Raw genomic sequence first — 12,811 nt, forward strand, 5'->3', positions numbered from 1 at the left:
GAATTCCACAGATTCACAACTCACGGGGAAAAGGTACAAACTCTGTGCAGACAGCATCCGTTGTCAGGATTGAACCCGGGTCTCCGCCGCTGCAAGCGTTGTAAGGCAGCAACTCTACCGCTGCGCCACCGTGACTACCAAAAAATTCCACAGATTCACCACCCTCTGATTAAAGATATTCCTCCTCATCTCCTTCCTAAAGGAACGTAACTTTAATTCTGAGGCTGTGACCTCTAGCCCTAGACTCTCCACTCTATCCACGCCTTTCGCTATTCGGTAAGTTTCAATGAGGATCTTCCCTCATCCTCCGAAACTCCAGTGAGTACAGGCCCTGTGCCTTCAAACGCTCATCATACGTTAACCCACTCACCCCTGGGATCATTCCGGTCAACCTCCTCTGGACCCTCTCCAGTGCCAGCAGGTCCTTCCTCAGATACGGGGCCCAGAACTGCTGACGATGCTCCAAATGTTCTGCAGGGGAAATACACATTGGAGGCCAGGAGCACTTCTACCTGGAGACCCATTGTTCATTGGCGGTGCCCACGGGCGAAGACGGAGAGATGGAGATCTTCTCATCAACACAGGCCCCATCACAGACACAGGTAGGTCTTCCTCACCAGAGACACTGGGCAAGTATCACCAGTGAGTCTACACTGTCCCAAGTCTCTGGTGGCACAAATGAACATTTCAGCCTTCTGAATTCAGCTCCTGGTCGCTGCTGGCAGAGTTTTAGTTTTTTGTTCTGTTTAGAGATACAGCGCGGAAACAGGCCCTTCGGCCCACCGAGTCCGTGCCGACCAGCGATCCCCATACACTAGCACTATCCTACACACATGGGGACAATTTACGATTTTACCGAATCCCATTTGCCGCCAAACCTGTATGTCTTTGTAGTGTGGGAGGAAACTGGAGAAAACACACGCAGGTCACTGGGAGAACGTACAAACTCTGTACAGGCTGTTCAGTTTAGTTTATGTCACGTGTACCGAGATACAGCGAGAAGCTTTTGTTGCGTTCCAACCACTGAGCGGAAAGACAATACATGATCACAATCGAGCCATTTACAGTGTACAGATACATGATGAGGCAATAACCACCCTTGGTCAGGATGGAACTCAGGTCTCTGGCGCTGTGAGGCAGCAACTCTACCGCTGCGCCACCGTGCTGCTCTTCTCATGAGTCAGTGGATAGATCTGCTGCCTCACAGCTCCTGGGACCCTGGTTCAGTCCTGCCCTCCATAGAGTCATCGAGCATGGAAACAGGCCCTTCGGCCCACCTTGTCCATGTCGACCATGTGGGCATACTGGGCAAGTCCCATTTGAATGCATTTGGCCCATAGCCCTCTAAACCCTTCCTTTTCCATATAAGTGCCCAAAGGTCTTTTAAAAAGTCGTAATTCTATCCGCTTCTACAGTTTCCTCTGGCAGCTCATTCCACAGATTACTTTCTGAGTGGAATAAGATGCCCCTGAGGTCCCTCTTAAAACTCTCTCCTCTCACCTGCAGTCTATGTCCTCTAGTTTTAGAATCCTCTACCCTGGGGAAAAGACTGTGAGCGTTCACTTTATCCGTGCCCCTCCTGATCTTGTACACCTCAATACGCTCACCCCTCAGCCTCCTACGCTCCAAAGTACAAAGTCCCAGCCTATCCAACCTCTCCCTACAATTCAAGCCCCCAAGCCCAGATAACATCCTGGAGAATCTCTTCTGCACCCTTTCCAACTTACTGACAGCCTTCCCACATCTTCCCATGACCTGTGCGGGTTTTCTCCGGGATCTCCGGTTTCCTCCCACATTCCAAAGTCATACAGACTTATTGGTTATTTGGCTTGGTATATTGTAAATAGTTCCTAGTGTGACCACATGGGTTTTCTCCGGGTGCTCAAATTGGTGCGTACAGTTTTGGTCTCCAAATCGGAGGAAAGACATTCTTGCCATGATTGAGTACAGAGAAGGTTCACCAGACTGATTCCTGGGATGGCAGGACTTTCATATGAAGAAAGACTGGACAGACTCGGCTTGTACTCGCTAGAATTTAGAAGATTGAGGGGGGATCTTATAGAAACTTACAAAATCCTTAAGGGGTTGGACAGGCTAGATGCAGGAAGATTGTTCCTGATGTTGGGGAAGTCCAGAACAAGGGGTCACAGTTTAAGGATAAGGGGAACATTTTTTACGACCGAGATGAGGAAAACATTTTTCACAGAGAGAGTGGTGAATTTCTGGAATTCTCTGCCACAGTTAGTAGTTGAGGCCAGTTCATTGGCTATATTTAAGAGGGAGTTAGATGTGGCCCTTGTGGCTAAAGGGATCAGGGGGTATGGAGAGAAGGCAGGTACAGGATACTGAGTTGGATGATCAGCCATGATCATATTGAATGGCGGTGCAGGCTCGAATGGCCGAATGGCCTACTCCTGCACCTATTTTCTATGTTTCTATGCTCCGGTTTCCTCCCACATCCCAAAGATGTGCGGGTTTGTAGGTTAATTGGCTTTGGTAAAAATGATAAATTGTCCCCAGTGTGCTAGTGTGCGGATTGCGGGCTGGCTCGGTGGGCTGAAAGGCCTGTTTTTGAGCTGTATCTCTAAACTAGACTAAACTAAACTGAGGTTATATTGTTGTGGGTACATGTTTGCAGTTTGATGGAAGTGGCAGCAATGTTTGTGAAAACACAGATTCAGGATCGAAGGCCTTATTTGTGAAAACCAGGGAAAGCCTGATGAATCTTTATAAAAGACTGGAACATTGGTGTCCAATTCTGGGAGACTCTTTTGGAAGGATATTGAGACTTTATAGCACTAAGAGGCCCTTCAGCCCACCATGTCCATGCCAACCATTGCGCCCATCTATACTGATTGCATTCACTCGCATTGCATCCAGAGCCTTCTGGGTTTTGGCAACTCAAGTCCTAGTCCAGATGCTTTGCAAATGTCCACCCTACATTACCAGAAACTACCCCCAAATTCAACCATCTACACTGGGGAGGAGGAACACCGATCACCCATTCACGCTAGTTCTGTGTTATCCCACTTTCTTATCCACATCCTGCATACCAAGGGCAATTTACAGAGGGTCAATTAACCTACAAACCCGCACACCTTTGGGATGTGGGAGGATAGATGCAGGAAAAATGTTCCCAATGTTGGGCGAGTCCAGAACCAGGGGCCACAGTCTTAGAATAAAGGGGAGGTCATTTAAGACTGAGGTGAGAACAAACTTTTTCTCCCAGAGAGTTGTGAATTTATGGAATTCCCTGCCACAGAGGGCAGTGGAGGTCAAATCACTGGATGGATTTAAGAGAGAGTTAGATAGAGCTCTTGGGGCTAGTGGAGTCTAGGGATATGGGGAGAAGGCAGGCACGGGTTATTGATAGGGGACGATCAGCCATGATCACAATGAATGGCGATGCTGGCTCGAAGGGCCGAGTGGCCTCCTCCTGCACCTATTTTCTATGTTTCTATGAAACCAGAGCACCCGGTCACAGGGAGAACATGCAAACTCCACGCACACAGAGGGCACCCGAGGTCAGGATCGAACCCTGGTCTCTGGTGCTGTGAGGCAGCGGCTCTACCTGCTGTGCTGCCGAGCCGTCCTATGCAATGGAAGGACATGAGATGGAGATAGACTAACCAGGTTGGGATGTAGCATGTTGTTAAGTTCTGGTTACCCCCACCTCCTCTTCCTTGTCCCTTCCAACTATATCCCTCCCTCTGCCTTTACATTCCTCTTCTCTCCTTATCTGACACCTTTTGTCTCCCTTTGCCTCCCTTCTGTTTTCTTTTCACCATTGACCTATGCCCACCCTTCTGCCATTCACCCCCCACCTGTATCCACCTATCACTTGCAGATGCTAGTTTAAACCGAAGATAGACACCAAATGCTGGAGTAACTCAGCGGGACAGGCAGCATCTCCGGATAGAAGCAATGGGTGATGATTCGGGTCGAGCCCCTTCTTCAGACTAAGCGTCAGGGAGACACAAAGATATGGAAGGGCAAGGCATGAAAATGAGAGATCAAAGGGGATGAGGATCACGGAAAATGTAGAATATATCAGTTATCCAGGGGAGGGTGAAAACGAGGCACACTGTCAGAGTGAGGCCCAGTGCAATTTGGAGGAACAGCACATATTCTGTTTGGACAGCGTACAATCCAGCGGTATGAATATTGACTTCTCTAACTTCAAGTAACCCTTGCCTTCCCTCCCACTCCATCCCTACCCATCCCAGTTCTCCGACCAATCTAACTGTCCTCCTGATTAAATTTTACATCTATGTGCTTCATTGTCACCTTCCCTTGGCTAACAATGATCTCTTCTACAGCTTCCTTGAGCTTCACCCCCTTTGATCTCTCGTTTTCACACCTCACCCTTCCATATCTCTGTGTCTCCCTCTCCCCTGACTCTCAGTCTGAAGAAGGGTCTCGACCCGTAACGTCACCTATCCCTGTTCTCCAGAGATGCCGCCCGTCCCGCTGAGTTACTCCGGCACTTTGTGTTCAATGCGGGATTCCATTGCCTGCAGTTGCTTGCGTGTGTGTTAGCTTTGACCTCTTGTTGTGTTCCCGCAGAATCTTGTTGCCAAGGTGCTCGGGGTCCCAGCCAACAGGATTGTGTGTCGGGTGAAGCGCCTCGGTGGGGGCTTTGGTGGGAAGGAGTCACGTAGCATGATGCTGGCGACGGTGGTGGCAGTCGCTGCCCACAAGTAGGTGTCAACATAGAAACGGTAGAAAGTCTTAAGCTTTGTACAGCAGGCAAAAGGATTTGAGCATAAGAGCAGAAGGTTCTACTGCAGTTGTACAGGGTCTTGGTGAGACCACACCTGGAGTATTGCGTACAGTTTTGGTCTCCTAATCTGAGGAAAGACATTCTTGCCATAGAGGGAGTACAGCGAAGGTTCACCAGACTGATTCCTGGGACTGGACTTTCATATGAAGAAAGACAGGATAGACTCGGCTTGTACTCGCTAGAATTTAGAAGATTGAGGGGGGATCTTATAGTAACTTACAAAATTCTTAAGGGGTTGGACAGGCTAGATGCAGGAAGATTATTCCCGATGTTGGGGAAGTCCAGAACAAGGGGTCACAGTTTAAGGATGAGTCTTTTAGGACCGAGATGAGAAAATCATTTTTTACACAGAGAGTGGTGAATCTGTGGAATTCTCTGCCACAGAAGGTAGTTAAGGCCAGTTCATTTGCTATATTTAAGAGGGAATTAGATGTGGCCCTTGTGGCTAAAGGGATCAGGGGGTATGGAGAGAAGGCAGGCAATTAAGTTCACACAAACATCCATCACAGTGAACCCACTGTGATGGAGGCAAAGTCTTTTCTCTCCCCTGCTCTCCATGTCTCTACCGATGTCCAAGCCCCAGGCGGGTGATGATAAGACCCACGGCCATTTTAGGCCGCGCGGGGCGATTTACGGCCCCGCTCCCGGTCCTGAAAGTACAGGATACTGAGTTGGATGATCAGCCATGATCATATTGAATGGCGGTGCAGGCTCAAAGGGCTGAATGGCCTTCTCCTGCACCTATTTTCTATGTTTCTATGGAAGCATGTCATTTGGCCCATTGAGTGCATGCTGGCTAAAAGCTCCTAATGACCTCAACCTCACATCCCTACACGCACCACCATATTCTATCACACGTGGGGGCAATTTTACAGAGGGCCGATTGATCTACAAACCCGCACGTCTTTGGGACGTGGGATGAAACCGGAGAAGGTTTCATCGATAGAGTGAATGTGGAGAGGATTTTTCCACTGGTGGGAGAGTCAAGGACCAGAGGGCACAGCATCAGAATGAAAGGACGCACCTTTAGAAAGGAGATGAGGAAGAGTTTTGTTAGCCAGAGGGGGGTGAATCTGTACAATTCATTGCCACATTGGTCTGTGGAGGCCGCCATTGAGTGTGACAAGTTGATGATCAGTAAGGGTGTCACGGGATACCGTGGGCCAAGTGGCTTAATGTTGGTCTGATGACATATGAAGGTGAATTTCAATGCTTCTCTCTCTTCCTGCTCCGTCCCATCTCCTCACCCTTCCCTCTCCGACAGGACCAAGTGTCCCGTGCGATGTGTACTCAGTCGTGATGTGGACATGTTGGTGACCGGGGGAAGGAATCCTTTCCTGGGACGTTACAAGGTACGGTCTCAGCAGCGACGGCCACTTGCAGGGAATTACATTTAGCTTTTTAGGTTTATTATTGTCACGTGTATCGAGGTACAGTGAAAAGCTTTGTTTTGTGTGCTCATTAATTCATGTCATCGGAGCAGAATTAGGTCATTCGGCCCATCGAGTCTACTCCACCATTCAATCACGGCTGATCTATCTCTTGTTCTCAACCCATTCTCCTGCCTTCTCCCCATAACCCCTTACACCCGTACTAATCAAGAATCTGCTATCCAATCACATCAGATATACTACACATAAATACGATCGTCAAACTCAAGTACAACAGGTAGAGGATACAGAGTGTAGAATATAGTTCTCATCATTGTAGCGCATCAGTTCCACAGACAAAGTCCAATGTCCGCAATAGAATAAAGGTTCATAAGTTATAGGAGCAGAATTAGGCCATTCGGCCGATCAAGTCTACTCCGCCATTCAATCATGGCTGATCTATCTTTCCCTCTCAACCCCATTCTTCTGCCATCTCCACATAAACTCTGACACCCGTGAGTGAGTAGGACAGTACCCTAGCTTATGGAAGGGCCGTTCAGAAGCCAGATAACAGAGGAGAAGAAGCTGTTCCTGAGTCTGGTGGTGGGCGCTTTCAAGCTTCTGTACCTTCTGCCGGACGGGAGCGGGTAGAAGAAGGAATGACCGGGGTGGGACAAGTCTTTGATTGTGTCGGCTGATTTCCCGAGGCAGCGTGAAGTGTAGACGGAATTGTTCATTGACTCTTTCCCTGCTTTCACACACACAGGTGGGGTTCCAGAAGAGTGGGGAAATCGTGGCTGTGGACCAGACACTTTACTGCAATGCAGGAAATAGCCTGGATCTGTCATCTTCTGTAAGTGAGACTGGGATTCACCACCTTACAACGGTGAAGTGTCCTGTTTTATAATCGTGACTAGAGCCCTTTCCGCAGAGAACAACAAACAAAAGCAAAAGAATGGAGGAAGTACCCAGCAAGTCAGGCAGCGTCTGCGATGAAAGAAACTGGGCTAATGGTTCAACATGACGACCTTTCAACAGATCGAGGGAAAGTTAGTGAACAGGCAGGTTTTGTTGCGATTCAGCTGTTGGAGTAACCAAGGTCCAAAGACTTTATTAACATTACAGCATAGGTGACTTCATACTAGCACGTTACTCTATAAGTGTGAGAACAAGGCAGGGAAGCTTTCTGTTAATCCAGTGGGTGTAGCTACAAAGTATGACTCATAACACGAGTGACACTGATCTACAGGTTTTAAGTTGCAGAGAGAGAGAGAGAATGGGTGGAGAGAGCGCACAAGGCAGAATTTACAATTTTACAGGGGCCAATTAACCTACAAACGTTTGGAATCTTTGGAGTGTGGGAGGAAACCGGAGCAGCTGGAGAAAACCCACGCGGTCACAGGGAGAACATACCAACTGTGTACAGACAGCACCCGTAGTCAGGATTGAACCTGGGTCTCTGGAGCTGTGAGGCAGCAACTCTACCGCTGCGCCACTGGGGCGCCCTGGTTCCTTCTTAAGGGGTTGGACAGGCTAGATGCAGGAAGATTGTTCCCGATGTTGGGGAAGTCCATAACAAGGGGTCACAGTTTAAAGATAAGAGGGAAGTCTTTTAGGACCGAGATGAGAAAATCATTTTTCACACAGAGAGTGGTGAATCTGTGGAATTCTCTGCCACAGAAGGTAGTTGAGGCCAGTTCATTGGCTATATTTATGAGGGAGTTAAATGTGGCCTTGTGGCTAAAGGGATCAGGGGGTATGGAGAGAAGGCAGGGATGGGATACTGAGTTGGATGATCAGCCATGATCATATCGAATGGCGGTGCAGGCTCGAAGGGCCGAATGGCCTACTCCTGCACCTATTTTCTATGTTTTTGCCACGTGTCACGTGCTGAGGTTTTCTTGACAGTGGGGTTACTGAAAGTGCTCTCTATCTCTCTCTATTCCTCTCTCTTTCTCTCTCTGCCCCCCCCCCCCTCTCTCTCTCTCTCTCTCTCTCTCCTTCTGGCGCCAGATAATGGAGTGGGCACTGTTCCACATGGGCAACGCTTACAAGATCCCCAACATTCGGGGAGTTGGCCACGTCTGCAAGACCAACCTGCCTTCCAACACGGCCTTCCGAGGATTCGGGGGCCCTCAGGGAATGCTGATCGCTGAGACATGGATGGACGCCGTGATCCGGAAGAGCGGACTGCCCGCAGACCAGGTATGGTACCAGGTACCAGAGAGCGAGGGGGGGGAGGTGGAGGGGGAATCGGTGGGTGGAGGGTGCTGGATGGAGAAAGGGAGGTTGGGGCAGATGCTGGAACCTTGAGCAAGACGCAGTGCTGGAGTAATTCAATGATCAGGCAGCATCTTTGGAGGACATAGAAACATAGAAAATAGGTGCAAGAGTAGGCCATTCGGCCCTTCGAGCCTGCACCGCCATTCAATATGATCATGGCTGATCATCCAACTCAGTATACCGTACCTGCCTTCTCTCCATACCACCTGATCCCTTTAGCCACAAGGGCCACATCTAACTCCCTCTTAAATATAGCCAATGAACTGGCCTCAACTACCTTCTGTGGTAGAGATTTCCAGAGATTCGCCACTCTCTGTGTGAAATTTTCTTTTCTCATCTCGGTCCAAAAAGACTTCCCCCTTATCCTTAAACTGTGACCCCCTTGTTCTGGACTTCCCCAACATCGGGAACAATCTTCCTGCATCTAGTGTTTCCAACCCCTTAAGAATTTTGTAAGTTTTTATAAGATCCCCCCTCAATGGGTAACGGGTTTGGGGCGGGAATCTTTCTTCAGACTCAAGGGGCAGTTCGACGTTCTGGGATGAGCAGGAAGCAGGACCTTGCCCGAGGTCCCACCCTCCAAAAACAGCTCCAGTCCATTCACAATGTAACATCAAAGAACTGCAGATGATGTTTTATACCAAAGATAGACACAGTATGCTGGAGTAACTCAGCAGGTCTGGCAGCATCTCTGGAGAAAACGGATAGGTGACGCTTTGGGTCGAGTCTGAAGATGGGTCCCGATCCGAAACGTCGCCTGTCCATGTTCTCCAGAGATGCTGCCCGACCTGGTGAGTTAATCCAGCACTCCAGTGCATTTGTGGCTCTTCTTGTGGTTTGGGAACAGATGTCCTGGACTCTGACACTACTCTGTTTGGCTTTGAAAGGGATATCGATGGGCTGTACAGACCCAAACCCTCTCAAGGTTCCCAACATCCCCAGTGTATGACGGCACTGGGCTTGTTGTCGCTGGTGTTTAGAAGAATGAGGAGGGGGACCTCATTGAAACGTACCGAATAGTGAAAGGCTTGGATAAAGTGGATGTGGAGAGGATGTTTCCACTAGTGGGAGCGTCTATGACTAGAGGCCACATCCTCAGAATTAAAGGACATTCTATTAGGAAGATGAGGAGGAATATCTTTAGTCAGAGGGTGGTGAATCTGTTGAATTCTTTGCCACAGAAGGCTGTGGGGGCCAAGTCAGTGGATATTCCTAAGGCAGAGATAGATAGATGATTGATTAGTGCGGGTGTCAGGGGTTATGGGGAGAAGGCAGGAGAATGGGGTTAGGAGGGAGAGATAGATCAGCCATGATTGAATGGCGGAGTAGACTTGATGGGCCGAATGGTCTAATTCTACTCCTATCACATGATCTTATGACCTTCAACTCCCATTGTTCCCAACCGTCACTTTATCCAAAACTGTCCTCTCCCCGTTCCACTCCTGAGGTGCGGAGGTTGAACCTGTACAAAGAGGGAGACGTCGCCCACTTCAGCCAAAAGATGGAAGATGTGAACATTGGGAAATGTTGGGATGAATGTGTGGAGAGCTCGTCCTACCACAGCAGGAGGAAGGCAGTGGATGAATTTAACAGGTCGGGTGAATCTTTTGCTGCATGGCGTTCTGTCATTCTAAGGTCGGCTTGGTGATGCATCGGTAGAGTTGCTGCCTTACAGCGCCGGAGATCTGGGTTCCATCCTGACCACAGGTGCTGTCTGTACGGAGTTTGCACATTCTCCCCGTGACCACGTGGGTTTTTTCCGGGATCTTCGGATTCCTCCCACACTCCAAAGACGTACAGGTTTGTAGGTTAATTGGCTTCGGTAAAATTGTAAAATTGTCCCTAATGTGTGTAGGATCGTGTTAGTGTACAGGGATCGCTGGTCAGCGTGGACTCGGTGGTCCCAAGGGCCTGTTTCCCCACTGTATCTCTAAACCAAACTAAACTAAACCTGGGTTCAATCCTGACTACAGGCGCTGTCTGTATGGAGTTTGCATGTTCTCCCTTGGGTTTCCTCTTTTTTTTTACAAATAGTTTTATTCAGAAAACAAAACAAACATACAGAGCATTAACACGATCAAAGGCTGACTATACTGGCAGTTTAAAAAACAACCAGTCATCAAATTAATATATTGCCAACTTTATCAACAATACACTCTACTCCCCACGGCGACCAGCGTTCACGGAAGGCCTCCAGAGTCCCCATGGTCACCGCGTGTGCCCTCTCCAGGGACACGCGTGCACGGACGTAGGCCCGAAATAGGGGCAGGCGACTACCCGCTGCCTGGTCCCGCGAATGGCCATCTTGGTCAGGCCCAGGAGCAAACCGGCAGGGAGATCCCCCCCCTCCCTCCAAACCCTCCCCCCTCTGTACCAGGTGCCCAAATATCAGGAGCGTGGGGCTAAAATGTAGCCAAAACTTAAGGAGCAGCCCCTTCAGATTGTCGAACAGGGGCTGCAAACTGTGTGCTCCGGTTTCCTCCCACATCTCACAAAGACATGCAGGCTTGTAGATTAATTGGCCCTCTGTAAAGTTGCTCCCTAGTGTGTTGGGAGTGGATGTGAAAGTGGGATAATGTGGAAGTAGGTGATCGATGACCGATGGTCGGCGTGGACTCGGTGGGCCGAAGGGCCCGTGTCCAACCCTGTGTCTCTCCATCAATCAGTAATCCTTTCTTCAATAACTGAGCTGCAAGCGGTTTGTGGAGGAAGGATATCAAAGTGATATTGAAGAAAGGAAGGTGGCAAATAGAGTAGTTCAAACAAGTACAAGTTAATGGAACAAATTAAAAAGGGTGGAGACTCCATCTTGTTCCAGACTCTGAATATCTCCAAGGCAGTTGTTACGTTGGGCTGGATCACGGTATCGACATTACAGTCAGATCGGCCCTGATCTGCAGACATAAGGAACAGCTGACGCTGGAATCTGAAGAAAAGCACAAAGTGCTGGAGGCAGCATCTGTGGAGGGAATGGACTGGTGACATCAGCTCCGCTCCCTTCGTCAAGCTCAGGATAGGTTGGGACCCCTCTTCAGTCTGAAGAAGGTTCCCGGCCTGTCCATTCCCTCCACAGATGCTGCCTGGCCTGCTGAGTTCCTCCAGCAATTTGTGTTCTGCTCAGCCGTGGTCTTATGGAAGGGTGAAACCAGGCTCGAGGGGTCGAATGGCCTCCCCGATACGCGGGCTCTGGCGTGGGGTCACGGGGCCTCGACCTCCAGCGGTTTCCATGGCTACCACTCTGGCCCACAGGAACTAACAGTCTCCCATCTTTCCGCCAGGCAGCATTGCTGGAAGAAGAGGGGGCTGGCGATAATCCCCACCATGTTTGGAATTAGCTTCACTGCCACGTTCCTCAATCAGGTACGGAAAGACTGCCTTTAATCGAACTTTGCTGGACATTACCTTGCACTAAACGTTATTCCCTCTATCCTGGCTACACTGTGGACGGCTCCATTGTCATCATATCTTGTCCATCCTACTGACTGGATAGCACGCAACAACAATATGTTTCACTGTACCTCAGTACACCTGGCAATAATAAACAAAACTAAAGTAAACTAAACTAAACTAGACTAGACTAAACTGGGCTAGAATAAACAAGGCAACAGGATGCTCAGATAGAGATAATCACTGGAGTAACTCAGCAGGTCAGACAACATCTTGGGAGAAGGTACACAAAAATGCTGGAGAAACTCAGCGGGTGCAGCAGCATCTATGGAGCGAAGGAAATAGGCAAAGTTTTGGGCCGAAACCCTTCTTCAGACTGATGGGGGGTGGCGGGGAGAAGAAAGGAAAAAGGAGGAGGAGGAGCCCGACGGCTGAGGGATGGGAGGAGACAGCAAGGGCTAACAAAATTGGGAGAATTCAAGCTGTGGTATCTAGTCTGGGTAAGGATGTGGTCGTAGAGTTCGAGGGCAGGAAATTGAATTCTCCCAATTTTGTCAGCCCTTGCTGTCTCCTCCCATCCCTCAGCCCTCGGGCTCCTCCTCCTTTTTCCTTTCTTCTCCCCGCCACCCCCCATCAGTCTGAAGAAGGGTTTTGGCCCGAAACGTTGCCTATTTCCTTCGCTCCATAGATGCTGCTGCACCCGCTGAGTTTCTCCAGCATTTTTGTCTACCTTCGATTTTCCAGCATCTGCAGTTCCCTCTTAAACATCTTGGGAGAAAATTTATTGGTGACATTTTGGTTCACTCTTCCTACATTAATCATACTGAAGAAGGGTCCTGAGCCAAAACGTCACCTATCCGTTTTTTAGGGAGATGCTGCCTGACCCACTGAGTTACTCCAGCACTTTGTGTCTACCTTTGGTATAAGCCAGCGTCAGCAGTTCCTTGTCATGAGAACAGGGAGGTCAGGCTGGCTTCTATCGACTGAA

General features: G+C 49.2%; 1 protein-coding gene across 2 annotated transcripts in view; it reads left to right on the forward strand.

Annotated features, from left to right (window-relative positions):
- LOC116973015 (xanthine dehydrogenase/oxidase-like) overlaps positions 1-12,811 on the forward strand; it is an 80,469-nt gene that overhangs the window by 48,808 nt on the left and 18,850 nt on the right. For both annotated transcript variants that reach the window (XM_033020651.1, XM_033020650.1), the window contains exons 22-28: positions 478-602; positions 4,567-4,700; positions 6,048-6,135; positions 6,920-7,006; positions 8,167-8,358; positions 9,884-10,029; positions 11,715-11,796. In XM_033020651.1, coding sequence (XP_032876542.1) covers positions 478-602; positions 4,567-4,700; positions 6,048-6,135; positions 6,920-7,006; positions 8,167-8,358; positions 9,884-10,029; positions 11,715-11,796 — 854 coding nt within the window. The remainder of the gene's footprint in view (positions 1-477; positions 603-4,566; positions 4,701-6,047; positions 6,136-6,919; positions 7,007-8,166; positions 8,359-9,883; positions 10,030-11,714; positions 11,797-12,811) is intronic.

Source organism: Amblyraja radiata, chromosome 5 (genome assembly GCF_010909765.2).
Source record: "Amblyraja radiata isolate CabotCenter1 chromosome 5, sAmbRad1.1.pri, whole genome shotgun sequence".
Lineage (NCBI taxonomy): Eukaryota > Metazoa > Chordata > Chondrichthyes > Rajiformes > Rajidae > Amblyraja > Amblyraja radiata.